We start from the raw sequence: 14088 nt of genomic DNA, 5'->3' as shown, positions 1-14088 counted from the left end.
GGCAGAGGCAGGTGGATTTCTGAGTTCGAGGCTAGTCTGGTCTACAGAGTGAGTTCCAAGACAGCCAGGGCTATACAGAGAAACCCTGTCTCAAAAACAAACAAACAAACAAAAAAGAATACAGAGAGAAGGACTAGAAGAGACAAGGCCTTCTCCCTGAGATTTAGGCTCTGCCTTCTCCCAGAGATTTAGGCTCTGCTCTTTACATTGAAACACACCCCCCTTGATGAAGAAATGATCCTTGCTTGTTTAAACTACTTTATTTGATGGTTAAATGAATGCATATATCTTACTCAGGGTGAACCAAGGATTAAATACCTGTTTGGGGAAGGAATGCCCAGGAAGGGAAGCTCATTGGCTGAACACTCTGGACCTATCTAGATACCCCATTAGCATGGAGAACTCCAGGTTTTTATGCTATGTGACTGACTGCTATGGTCCTTTCAGTGGGGTGTCGTGGTTGTTCCAGATCATGTAGAGTTTGGCAGGGAGCCGGCCCCACCCCTACCGTTCTTAATTTTGAGTGTCATGGGGTTTGGGTTTACTCAACCCTACCAGTTCTTCTGTCTGGTGGCATGGTCCACTTGCCCCATAAAAAAGGAAAACATTTACCCTGTACTTAGATCTATGTGGGATCTAATGAGCAGGCCTCTAACCTGGACAACAGTGGCATTGACTCTGAAACAGCTACACCTGCCATCAGGTTATAATGGGGACAGAAAATCATTCACACACTGTTTTATTTGCAAAAAGAATGAAAGTGTTTCCAAAATGATTCCAATATTTCTGTAGATTTGGATTTTTCAAGATAGAAAGTTGTCGGGTGGGAGAGTAGATAAATGGTTCAGAGTTTAACGGCACTTGCTCTTGTAGAAGGTGCAAGCTTAGTTCTTAGCACCTATATGATAGCTCACAACTATCTGTAATTTAAGACAGTTCTGGGCTCTCCACACAAATGGAAGAGAGAGCTCTAGGACATGGAATATGGCAAAGTGTGGGGTAGAGTGTCATCGTCTGACCTCCATAGACATGTCCTCACATGTTCATATGCAGACACATGCACACATACACACAAAAAAAAATCAATTTTTTAAGGTGGAGGGGGTTGGAGAGATTTCTCAGTAGTTAAGAGCACTTGTTACTCTTGCAGAGGACCAAGGATGGGTCCCCAGTCCCCACATGGTGAGTCACAATCATGAGTAACTCAAGTTCCGGACTGTCTGACATGTCCAGGGCATGCTCGTGGATGTGGTGCACTTGCATGCATGCAGGCAAAACACTCATATTCATACCATAGATTACCTACATCTAAAACAAATTTAAAGCTTGAGGAAAATGACATATTATGTATTCATTGCAAAAATATTGGCTCATATATTTAAAAAAAGAGTCTCCATTTTCTTCCTAATATTACTTCCCTCTGCAGAGGTGACTACAACTAACAGTTTGCAGTGAATCTTTCCAGAGTGATGTCTTTGTATTTCCACACATAAATATGTAACTGAGATTTTTTAGAACACGAACTAGAGTACACTATATTAATTTATCACAGAGGCCTTTCTTTTTGTAGTATTGGGAACTGAACCCAAGGCCTTGCACATGCCAGGCAAATGTTCTATGCTGAACTGTATCTCTAGCTCCACGGTAGTTAAAAAATAACAATAGGGGCTGGGGAGATGGCTCAGTGTTTAAAAGGACTTGCTTCTCTTCCAGAGGTAATTTCCAACATCCACATGGCAGCTCACAATCATCAATAATTCCAGTTCCAGGGAATCTGAAATCTTCTTCCAGCCACGCCAGGGACCAGGCACACATGTGGATGCACAGACAAAAGGCAAAAGACTCATACATATAAAAAAATAACAGTATATTCTGGAAAGCTTTGCCACTAAATATAGGTCTGAATATTTGTTTATGGATGGCTGGGTGATGTGCTGGCTGTTACATATCTGTGCTATGGCTTATTTAACCATTCACGTAATGATGATGGTGTGTAAGATATTGTTTATAACTTGTTTTTCTGCAGAACCCTACTCTTCCGGCACTGAACTGCTCTGTTGAAAATGCCCATCCAACTGTTTCTTACTATGCGCGTCCCCAAGTGGCGTCGTACAATACCTACTATCATAGCCCTCCTCATCTGCCACCGTATTCTGCTTATGACTTTCAGGTATGTTTGAAGAGAGGGGGGGGGGACCCTCTTTATTCCCTGACCTGTAACTTAGCCCTTTTTATTGTCCTTGACTTATTTATAGAATCTTCCCTTTGCTTTTTGAATTGATAGGAATTAACCCAGGCTCTCTACCCCTGATAGCCTTTATCAGAGTGTTGAAACCAGTGACTAGATTAAGGACCAGATGGGATGGAAGACACAGGAAAGTGGGCAGAGCATAAGAGAATAGAAATGGGAGGAAACAGAGGAGGAGTAAGGTATCCCAAATTATATTTAAATACACTAAGGGATGATAATTTGACTGGGAGATGGCAGCTTGAATAAGTTACTATGGACTCCTGTTCAACACTGGCTTTTGCTCTAGGGAGAGGCATAGCCCTGTAGCTTGACATAAGGAAGCTCTAAGCCACAAACAGGGCTGAATCAAACCTCCAAAGAGGAAGTCCCTCTGTTTTGTTTTTTTTTTCAAGCATCCTAACTAGAACAACATAGAGAAAATACTTTTACAACTCTCCCTGTTTTCTGTTTTGTTTCATTTGTTTGTTGGTTTGCCTTATCATATAGGTCAGTACTAGCGTTAGCATATTTGCACTTTCAGCCTTTATCTTTTGATCTGTGCCTAAGTCAGAGAAATTGGAAGCATGAAAGGGATTCATTGTGTTCAGAGCGCAGACTGAGGAGGCCCTTTGGGAAAACCCATCAAATGGATCTTTAGATATGAAGGGTGATTGTACTTGCAGCTTTCCTTTACTGTGGCAAAAGCCACCAGGTCAAAATAAGCTTCTAAACAGGAGAGAGCTACTCTCGCTCACAGTTTTGGAGGCGTCAGTCTTGTGACCAACTGGTTGCACTGTACTTGTATACATGGCATCACCTCCCCAGAGTGCTGGGGACCAAATCAGCCCTATCTGAACAAAGACCACCAGGCCTGTGTTTTAGGGAAACCTCTGAAAACCATTCACCAACTAAGAATCAAGTTGCACTAAAATCTGGTCAACCCCAAACTCAAAGACCATGGGACAATTCTTTTAAAGGAACGAAACTTAAAAAAGTTCCTTTAAAACTTTAAAGGAACTTAAACTTAAAATGTTTGCTTCAATTGATTAGAGCCCATAAACGATGAAAGGGGACATAAACTTTCTGGGGATATTTGTAGCTAGTGTTTGGGAAGCGGATATCTTTGGGGAACCTGATTTCAGCTTTAGTTTGCCAAAATAGCTGAAACTTTAAAACTGTTAGTTGCATGTGGTTTGGAGAGGTCTCTAGCTTTACAGCAGGGTAAGATAAACATAGGCTTGTTCACTCCCATCAAGCACAGCATTACTACCAGGAGAGATAGCATTAAGGCTTGGAAAAATTGCCGGGCAGTTTTTATCCCAGACCTTGGGAGGCAGAGGCAGGCAGATCTCTGAGTTCGAGGCCAGCCTGGTCTACAGAGTGAGTTTCAGGACAGCCTGCACTACACAGAGAAACTCTGTCTCGAAAAAAAAAAAAAAAAAGAAAAAAGAAAGGCTTAGAAAAATTATGTTGGAACTTGCACTAAAGCCTTGTAGCTACAGAAAGACAGCTCTAGTATTTTTTTTTTTTAACCCAGTTAGGTGAGTTAAAAAAAAAAATACTAGGTAACTATGTTCAGGAAGAACACAATGTCAGTACTAACAGAGACAACATGTTTATCTTTTAAGAGAATTCAACTATGTTGATACTTATACAGGGATAGCACCATTCTCTTGGGGCCTACATAGTAAAACAAACACTCCTCAGATAGAGAGGTTGTAAGCCAAAAACAAGAGGATTCTTCTTTTATTCTTTTCTTTTTTTTTTTTTTTCGGGTTGTGCTTGAGATTTTCCCCTTTGCCTTTATTTTTAAATTTTTAATATTTTTATTACATATTTTCCTCAATTACATTTCCAATGCTATCCCAAAAGTCCCCCATAGCGCCCCCCACTTCCCTACCCACCCATTCCCATTCTTTTGGCCCTGGCATTCCCCTATATTGGGGCATATAAAGTTTGCAAGTCCAATGGGCCTCTCTTTCCAGTGATGGCCGACTAGGCCATCTTTCGATACATATGCAGCTAGAGACAAGAGCTCCGGGGTTCTGGTTAGTACATCATGTTGTTCCAACAATAGGGTTGCAGATCCCTTTAGCTCCTTGGGTACTTTCTCTAGCTTCTCCATTGGGAGCCCTGTGATACATCCAATAGCTGACTGTGAGCATCCACTCCTGTGTTTGCTAGGCCCCGCTTTTATTCTTTTCTTTCCTTTCCTTTTTTCTTTTCTCTTTTTAAAATAAGTGTGTGTGTGTGTGTGTGTGTGTGTGTGTGTGTGTGTGTTGCCTGTGTGGGTACATGTCTGTGCCACAGCACGTGTTTGTGGAGGTCAGAGGACAACTTGTTCTCTCCTTCCACCACGAGGATCCCAGGGATTGAACTATATAGAAAGGCTAGTCTTGAATTTGTAGCAGTACTTCTGAGTCATCCTAACTGCTGGCAAGATAGGTGTGAACCTCCATCATGAGCTATTTTCATTTTCATATCAAAGTAAATTGTATTGATTTTAGGAAGTTAGACTTTGTGGTGCACCTTCTAATGAGGGATAAGAATATCTAGTGTGACACTTAACACAAACTCTCAGGAGGAAACCTCCCTCTAAGTTATTCACACATGTATTTGTCCATTATTTTCTGCTAAAATCCTACCCCAGAATCAAAATAAGATTGGCAAATAATTCAGTGATGATTGGATTGTTGTTTCAGCTCAAACAATGCCTGGTCAGATACTGGGGCTGGGGATGTGACTATAGAAGTTGAGTAAGACAGTCCTTGTATTAAATGATTTGTCTAGAGACTTAAGGGATGAGTCAGAGGATAGCAGTCATGACAAAAAAGTAGATAAGTGATGTGAAAAAAAGGACACTTAACCCAAGTAACACAGAGAAGGGACTATAATTTATTCACCCTGGGGAGAAACCAAGATAAATATTTAATATTTATGCTTGCTGCCAAGCCTGATGAGCTGAGTTCAGTCCCTGGGACTCACATAGTGGAAGGAGAGAAGCAGTTTCCACCAGTGCTAATCTGCATACCTGTGTGCATGTATACAAACAAATAAAATGTGTATGCATACATGTGTGTAAATATGGACATATATGTATATATTTAAAAATTAAAGAGCATCTATGTTTTTACCTTCAAAATAAACCCCACTCCATTCTGGGTTTGTAATAAGAATATCAATGATTATAGAAGCCTCTTTTTTTTTTCTCTTTTTCATTTGTTTGTTTGAGGCATGGTCTCACGTTATAGTCAGGCTGGCCTTGAACTCATGACCCTCCTGCCTTAGCCTCCCAAGTGCTGAGATTATAAGCCTGTCTGTCTACTTTTCAATAACAACCATTATTTTCTGAACACTTATACATCAATAAAATACTCTTGCCACTGCAATTTGTCAAGTTGTGATGACAAAATAATGGCGAGGTTAAGTGACTTTAAGTTCAGATAAGTCAGAAGAGGAGGAGAAACATTTTTACTCATAACTGCTGGTTTTAGACAGGAGTTTGGAGAATTCTTTGGAGAAGCTATGAATCTGAGTGCCTATAGATTCTTTTCCCTGGTTAAATTAAAGATATCTATACTTCTTACTGTTGTTGTTTTTGTTTTTTGGGTTTTTTGTTTTTGTTTTGTTTTGTTTTGTTTTGTTTTGTTTTGTTTTTCATGGGTTTTCTAAATGTGACTTCAGGAGAGTCTCATTTACTCTTTTTCATTAGATTATCAAGTTGATCTACCCCGAAAAGAGGTTCCCTTGCTCCATCCATTTCCCAATTTAGCGGCCACTTAGATGCTTGCTTCCTGTACATTTCTGGTTCTTTCCTTAGGCTCATGTTGTCTCTTGTATTTCCTATTTGGAGCTTTTGAGTTTTATGGCATAGGTCTTGGAGGGAATATTTTTATTTTTTTTCTAGAACTTAGTATATAAGTTGAGGAGTCTTTTATTCCCAAATGTGCAATCACTTATAATTTCAAAGAAGGAAATACCAGTCTTCCAATAAAACACCCAACAGGCTGGGTTATTGTGTTATGTTTGCATATGATCCTAGATAAATAAAAAAGCTGTCAAAAAATGCACACCAGCTCTGCAAGTCAAACTGCTAGGAGAGTGAGTCTGTTAAAAAAAAAGAAGAAGAAGGAGGAGGAGGAGGAGGAAGAAGAGGAGGAGGAGAAGGAAGAAGAAGAAGAAGAAGAAGAAGAAGAAGAAGAAGAAGAAGAAGAAGAAGAAGAAGAAGAAGAAGAAGCCGCCAGAGCTTCGCTTCCTCCTGCTCTTCTCAGGTTGAAAATGACCTTCATTATAGTTAGACTTTGAAAGACTTTCTTCTGAAAGACTTCTTTCTTCATTTTGTTCATTTCTAAATAGGGTTATCTCTGTGACTCTGATCTGATCATTTCTATTCCCTTTTACTCTGAAGTTAACAGAAGGAGGGCAAAGATTCATGGTTTTAATTAGTGAATTGTGTGCAAGTGTGTGCATGTATGTGTGTGTGTATGTGTGTAAATTGAGCTTGGTGGCTTCTACAGAATGAGCCATCTCACCACCCACCTCACAGGGTTTTGTTTTAGTCCTTTAAAATCATGCCTTCATGTTTATTGTCTTGTTTGTTCCTCAACCTAGAACTGACCTTATTACCCGCATGTAATTAAAATGGTATAAAGGCAGAGTGGGAAAAAAAACTAAACCCACCTCAGCCTCAGAACTGGCTGGAGCCATGCAAAACAAAACAAAACAAAAACAAACAACAAAAGCAAAACAAACCATGCCTTCGTTGTGTAATGATCCAGTTAAGAAGGCTGGGAAACCTTTCTTGTGGTCAGAAATGGGCAAGGATTTGTTTTGGGTCAGTTGGCCATGAGGAAGTTGTGAGACCCAAGTGTGAGACAAGAGGTTATTTCAGCTTTACATTCTGATGTGTCCTTACACTTAATGAACTTCCCATACTTCAAAATAGGGAGGCTATATGCTGAGATGGCTTCGGCCTCCTTACACATCTTCCCAGCACCACCCTTGCCTTTTGAAGTCGTTTCCCCAGGACCCCTTCCATTTCAGCTAAGCCCAAATTCTATAGGGCATTAGCAGTTCCTACTGTTTCCTACAGAAATTGAACTCAGTAGTTTTATCTAAAACGTTGAAGGGTCACAGTCATATGTCTCAGTCTGGATGTTAGGTTAGTTCCTTTCCTTTCCTCACCAACTTGTCCTTTTTCTTGTCCATTTGGTGAATTGCCAAGTTTAAATTCAAAAGTCTCAGTCTGTGAAAGATGCAAATGGTGCTGCTTATGTTCTTTATTCAGCACCTGCAAGTACATGATGTTTCACTGAAGCCATTAAAAATGACTCATATAAATTGAGCTCACTTAAAAGGAGGAGTTAATGGTTCAGGGTGCTTTGAAGCTCAGAAAGCCATTTCTGCCTTTTCTTGATTTTCCCCTCCCCTTTCAATGTTTCCCTTTATTATCTTTTTTTTTTCTATTCTGCGATTTTCTTCTTCCTTTTGTCTGCTCTTCTTTCCATATCCTTAGCCTTTTATTTCAAGGGCAGAATGTAGGGGAAATGTTTTCAAAAACCAACAAATCCTGGAGCGTTCCCTGCTTTGAGATACAATTTCTTGAACTAGTCATTGTCACTAGGCAGTGCCAGGGAACCTTTTGGAGTAAAACTGTTCATGGACCTCCTAAAGAGAGGTGTGTTTATCTTCCCAGAGTTGGGCACAGACATTGAAGGATGTGGACAGGCACGGGGCAGGTGAGGGGCTGTGGAGAGAGATACCTGTGTTCATGAATGGTGGCTTCCCACTTAGCACCATTGGAGTACATTCAGTACCCTCTTAGGTATATTAGAGGGTAGTCTGTAGGTCACCCAGGCATTAGAGGCATCTCAGAAAGCCAGAGCTGACTAGGCCAGTAGTGGGCTGGCTACTTAGATGTTCCTTGTGCTTTGTGGTGTGCAGAGATTCAAAGCATCAGTAAAATTCAACTCATCCAAGAACCAAAACACACCAAGCCAGTTCTTTAGCTACAGCAAAGCCAAGTATTTTCCAAGGTGCTTGCCTGTTGCTAGGAAACTGCACACTGGTAACTGTGGGCCTTTTTCTTCTCCAACCCCCAAGGGTATGTGGACTGCAGCCAGTTAGCTCCCTAGCTCTGCCAGGAACCTTTAAATTTCTCCTCCAGATTTCCACTTTTGATCTCAGAGGGAAGAGGACCTCTTGTCTGCTGCCCACCTCTCTGATAGTTATCAGCAGGAAACTGAGACGTGAGGACTCAGAGGAGCCAGAGGCCGTTGGACTAGCTTCTTTATTATCAGTGTACAACTGCCACCCACGGCAGCTGCCACCCACTGGAACCTTTGAATGGCTCTCAGAAAGCAACTGACTTCAGCTGTACTGCAGGGACATGTCATTCCCTTCTGTGGCCATGAACACCTAAAATTGCCCTGCTGCCTCTTGCCATCTCTATAGTAGGATTTAGGACAGAGTGGCACATACATGCGACATTCTTGTCTTTGTGGGTTTTACTTTCCTCTCTGATTAAGAGGAACATTCTTACTAGAAGAAAACAACAAGAGAAAAGAAAAGGAGGATGTAGTATTATTCACTCACTTTTTTGTTGTTGCTGTGATAAAGTACCTGACAAAAGCAATTTAAGGAAGAAAGGAGTTAGTTAATTAGTTGGTTAGTTTTTTTTTTTTTTTTTTTTTTTTTTTTTTTTTTTTTGAGACGTGGTGTCACTATGCAGACTTGGCTGACCTGGAACTCTATATAGACCAGACTGACCTTTAACTCACACAGATCCACCTGCCTCTGCCATCTGGGATTAAAGGCCTTTGTCACTACAGCCTAGGAAGGGGCTATTTTGACTCACATTTCATTGTGTTGAAGGCAGGATAGTGACAGGATTGACACCACAGTAACCTTACTTTAAGTGAACAAGTTTGCTCGATGATCTAGCAATGTCTGATTTTTTTTTTAAAGAATATATCTGTTATTAAATAACATAAGCTGGACTATTTTAGTAAAGGATATCTTCTTGGAGGGAGGGGGCAGTTTAAGCTTAGGAAGACATCTTGCTTCTCTTGGTCTAGTCTTTGAAGTTGTACTGCTTTTAAAGTTTCTCTAGGTTCTCTAGGCTAGTTATTTAGTCATTATTCAGAAAATTGGTAGGGTGAGGGAGGAAGAGGAGGGTGGCGACTCTCTTCACTCCTAACATTATGTGATGCAGATGTTGCAGTGTCTCATATAGGACCTAGGAATCTCTAATCATTGTCTTCTCAAGAGTATAGACGTCTGGCCTGGGGATAAGCCTCTGTGAACTAGTCTCATGCTCCGGAAGCCTCATGTCAGGGTTGGTCTAAGATTGTTACAAGCATGCAAGGATGATATGATCCAACGTGTGATCCCCTTCCACCTCACCTCCGTGCTGAAGTGGTACTTGAACTCTTGAGAAAAATCTAGTGTAAGTGGCTCTAAAAAAATACCAGATACTCACGGAGCCCAGATACACTAGAACACCTGCAGGTCTCCTATTCTGTGTGTTGACTAGGAGACTCTGAACTGGTTTCCTAACTCATATTGCCCTTGTTATTCCCTCCAATCATACTAGAGTGAGGCTACGGTGAGGTTTTACTCACACTTTAAGTGCCCCCCTCTGAGATTCCTTACAGGTTCCTCTCTCCCTATATGAGAGAGAATATGGAGTTTTTGTCTTTCTGAGTTTGGGACACTATGCTTAGTATTATACTTTGAATATCTCAATAGATTGATTTTTAAAAATCCATACAGTGGCTCTTTTCCCAAAGTTAGACAAACAAAAAATAAAATTGAATTCTCAGTCTCTTTGGAAAACTGACAAATTGTTCCTCATTCTTATCATTGGTTTTCTCACCCCCATGCCTTTGTTAAGCCTTGTTTTCTGATCTGTGGTGTGTATGGGTAATGAAAGGAATGGTAGTTTATATGGAACAGGACTTCACACCCCGGGACCCAAGCAAGCCAACTGATTTGTCTAATCTTGGACCCCTGATCCCTAGACATCCCAATGACATATTCTTACAGAAAAGTTTTTTTCTAGGGATCACTTACTTACCTCATTAAACATTCTTAAACCCAGACATTTTGAAAGACTGGTCATAAGGCTTAAATCATAGTGTAGGAGAGAACTCATGGGCTGAATGACACACAGAAAATGGAGTGATGTCTTCAAGAGGCCTCACAGCAGAACAGGATCGAGTAACTGTCTAGATGCAGAGTTGAAGGGGCAAGGAAGGAAAATCCCCAGTGTTTTCAGTCCGAGTAACTTGATGTGGGGCTTTTTTATGTCCTTTACTGATACCATAAGATTTAAGGGCTATTTTCCTAAACAGGAACACATTTGGTGTATATTCATTTTAAATAGTAATGGCTATGGAAGGAACTGCACTCACTCACTGCCTGAGATGTTTTCTCTTTGTTACACAGCATTCCGGTGTCTTTCCATCCTCCCCTCCTTCTGGACTCTCCGACGAGCAGGAGCCCCAATCGCCTTCTCCTTCACCCAGCTACATGTGGTCCTCCAGTGCGCCACCCCGTTATTCTCCACCCTACTACCCACCTTTTGAAAAGCCACCACCTTACAGTCCTTAAAGAGGAATACCATTGGCTATTGAGATTATTGTGGCTTTTGTATTTCTGCTCTAGTGGAAGTGTGTAGGTTACATCTAAAGTGTGACTCTTCTACATCAAGTTTTACAACAGCTTGCCAAGCTAGGGAAAGATAGGGGATGAAGCTTATTCATTATCAAGGAAGGACAGGATTGGCTAGGCCAAACCCAGTACTTTGAAGAAAGCAAGTTCACTAAGCAGGGCTGGGGAGCCAGTCCAGCAAGAAGCGTGGCTTCTTCAGATACGCATTTCCTGATGCTCCGCCTCTATACAGTACAAGTGTGGTTGCCATCTGCTTCCCTTTATGTAAATGACAGTGGTCCTCGGGCCCTTGGTAGATGACTATGATAGCACCTTGGTTGAATCACCTGGTCTATAGGCTCTATTTTCCCCTACAATTGATGTCACTCTTAGGAAAATTTCCTAGCTGATTGGGCTACACAGTAGTTCCAATACAGAAAGTTGTGGCTTTTTGTTTGCTCGTGTCTGGATATTGAAAAAAAGCTGCCAATCTCTTTACTCTGTTCTCCAAGTCTTGTAAAAATGGCTGTTGTGATCATTCAGCTCAGCTTTCATGGCTGGTACCTCCTAAGGGGAAAAGTGCAATAGTCCCTTATCCTGAGTGGTGAGAGACCAGGACTGGCTGATGGAGAAGCACGGAAATACAGAGCAACACGTGTGCTATTTTTAGATCTCAGTATACATCTGGCAACTTAGGAGACAGTGTTCCTACTATATGTTGCATTATTACAAAACACATTTGCTACTGGAGATATAAATCTTACAGTTGAAATTCAGAGTTTAAAAATGCTAGATTAGATTGGGTCATGGTGTGAATTGTTACTTATCTTTGTGACTATTTAATCTTCAGCTATTGTGCTTTCACCCCAGCAAACCGCACGATCCTGCACCCCACCACTGAAAACTCATCTGTATTTTAATGCCACTGCTCTTATTGGTCCTTTTTTTTTTTTCTGTTGAGATCAATTGTGACAGCATTCAATTCAAGATTATGAAAATGTTACAATGCCATTTCAAGTCTTCAAGACCTCAAATATAGCCAACTTGACAAATTCTTAAGTGTTACGTATTTAAAAGCCCACCTGGCATATTGTGGTAGTTATATAGTTGTTTTAATGATACACTCTAGCACCCATGCCTTCACTCCAGCATGAACACGTTCACTGGGATTTTATTTTAACCTGAGAAATGGTTTAAAAGAAGATTGATAATCCTCCACTTGTATTATGTAAAAGTACAGGAGCTACAGAAGACGCCTAATTAGACAGTTCTGCAAACACAAGAACACACACTGGAAACATTTCCAGCCCATTTCGCTGCCTCCCTTCTTTGATGGTTGGAGGCAGCAGACCAATGCTGGTGCTCCCATCTACCTTGTAGACACCTGGTTATCAAGAATCACCAAGGCACAACAAGTGCACTCACTGTTACGGTAAATGTTTGCAAAACAGTCAGTTTAACTTTCAATGTCTCTTATCCAGTCTTCAAATCCAAAAGACTACAATCCTTTTATGTTACATAAAATTACTGTTATTTTTTCAGTTCTGAACATATTAAAATTCTATTGGACTTCAAAAAGGACTAATAATCAATTGACTTATACAGACACCTGAGGGTTTTTTTCTTGTCATTTACACTTTACCCCTTGCTTTAGTGAATGTGTATATTTTAAAGGCACCATTACAAAGTATATCTTTTATGATCACATTTCTTAAGGTGTTAAGATTCTATGACTCATTTCTATGTATTTTTTTTTACTTTACAAAATAACTTGAAACAGTATAGATTTTGTAACACTTAATTTGAGCAGCTTTTTTTTTAATCACATTGAATTATATCGAGTGCATGCTACCTTAGGAAAAATTAATATTTGCTGCTTCACTCTTCTGCAAAACATTTGCTGTAATGAAGGAATTTGTATTTCCAATGTATCTTGATGGCATTTTATAACATTTACTGCTTTCTTCCTAATTCTGCTCTAAAGTATTGAACTGGGCATGAAATATTAAAATATTAATTCAAAACCTGTATAAAATAGATGTTGCTTAAAATCTGTATCACTGCCATGTTGGAAACCCAGACAGCTTTTGTGATGTTTCAAATTAATAAAATTATCTTCCCTATCCACTTACAGGTATTCTCGTGGTGTGTTCAAAAGTACAGCAGGCACTCTAAAACAACTGGCAATGCCAACTTACTTTTAACTGCAATGGTTCAAGAAACAATGGGACATGCTTAACCAAAACACAGAACCTAACGACAATTTCTGCCATGCTGTCTTCACAAATACAGCTTCTCTCCTGCTATGGAAAAAAACCATGAAACAATAGGATTGAAAGACTATACAATTCATTTACCACAATCTTGCAAAAAAAAATCACTCAGAAATTAGAATGAATATGTTTTATTTTGTGATAAACTCTATGAACTAATAGCAGGTAACAGTTAATGAAAAGCAGAACTTATGATAAGGAAGATTGTACAAATATGAAAATTACAGTAATTGGGGAAATGAACAAGGTTTCATATGACTAACAGAGGTAAAGAAGCCAGTGCTATTGAATTTACATTTAATTCCTCAAAATACACACACTATAACATTTTAAATGCCTACAGCAGGGTTCATTTGTTTTTATCTTTTTAGCCCAATTGAACAAATTTTTCAGTGACTCTGAGTGGAGGACAGTGACCACCAAAATGATAGCAAAATTATCCCCATTTAATCTTGCAAGAATGCTATAACCTTTTTAAAATGTTGGCTTATACTTTGAACAAATTTACTATTTCAAATAGATTCTACCAAAAATAACTACAGATAATTTAGAAGTTGAGTGAAATTGAAGCCAACTTGAAATAACAGTAAAAAAATCAGTAGTCAGAAAACTAAGTAAAAAATAAAAGTAAAAAACTATTCACAGTAGATTTTAAATAGCATTTTGCTACAAACTTCCAATCTAATAATGGCTAGGAGTAAAGAGTTATCGTCCAGAGGAGTATTCCACAGCCTCTCAACTTTGGATCTATAAAGGTATTTAAAAAAATCCCCAAACACATGGAAGAGTCTTCCTGGCAAAATTACAATTTAACTTTCTAGTTCTTGTCCTCCCTGCAAACTCTAGAAGCTGCTTTTCAGTAGGCACAAAGTTTAAAAGTTCTTATTAGAGACTTGACAGAGCAGAGCACAGCAGTAGTAGTGAATCATTTGG

The 14088-nt window shown here is 39.8% G+C and overlaps 1 protein-coding gene across 4 annotated transcripts in view; it reads left to right on the top strand.

The window, feature by feature from the left end:
• Tmem255a (transmembrane protein 255A) overlaps nucleotides 1–13121 on the top strand; it is a 55911-nt gene extending 42790 nt beyond the window's left edge. For 3 of the 4 annotated variants that reach the window (XM_021153277.3, XM_021153274.3, XM_021153272.3), the window contains 2 exons: nucleotides 2027–2170; nucleotides 10679–13004. In XM_021153277.3, coding sequence (XP_021008936.1) covers nucleotides 2027–2170; nucleotides 10679–10843 — 309 coding nt within the window. In that variant the 3' untranslated portion in view covers nucleotides 10844–13004. The other variant, XM_029473302.2, reaches the window with a different exon arrangement.
• Nucleotides 13122–14088: the final 967 nt, after the last annotated feature.

The sequence above is a fragment of the Mus caroli genome, unplaced genomic scaffold, assembly GCF_978045245.1.
Source record: "Mus caroli unplaced genomic scaffold, Mus_caroli_1 scaffold_5, whole genome shotgun sequence".
Classification (NCBI taxonomy): Eukaryota; Metazoa; Chordata; class Mammalia; order Rodentia; family Muridae; genus Mus; species Mus caroli.
The sequence above is the reverse complement of the archived record's forward strand: the minus strand, read 5'-3'. Positions and strand labels throughout refer to the sequence as shown.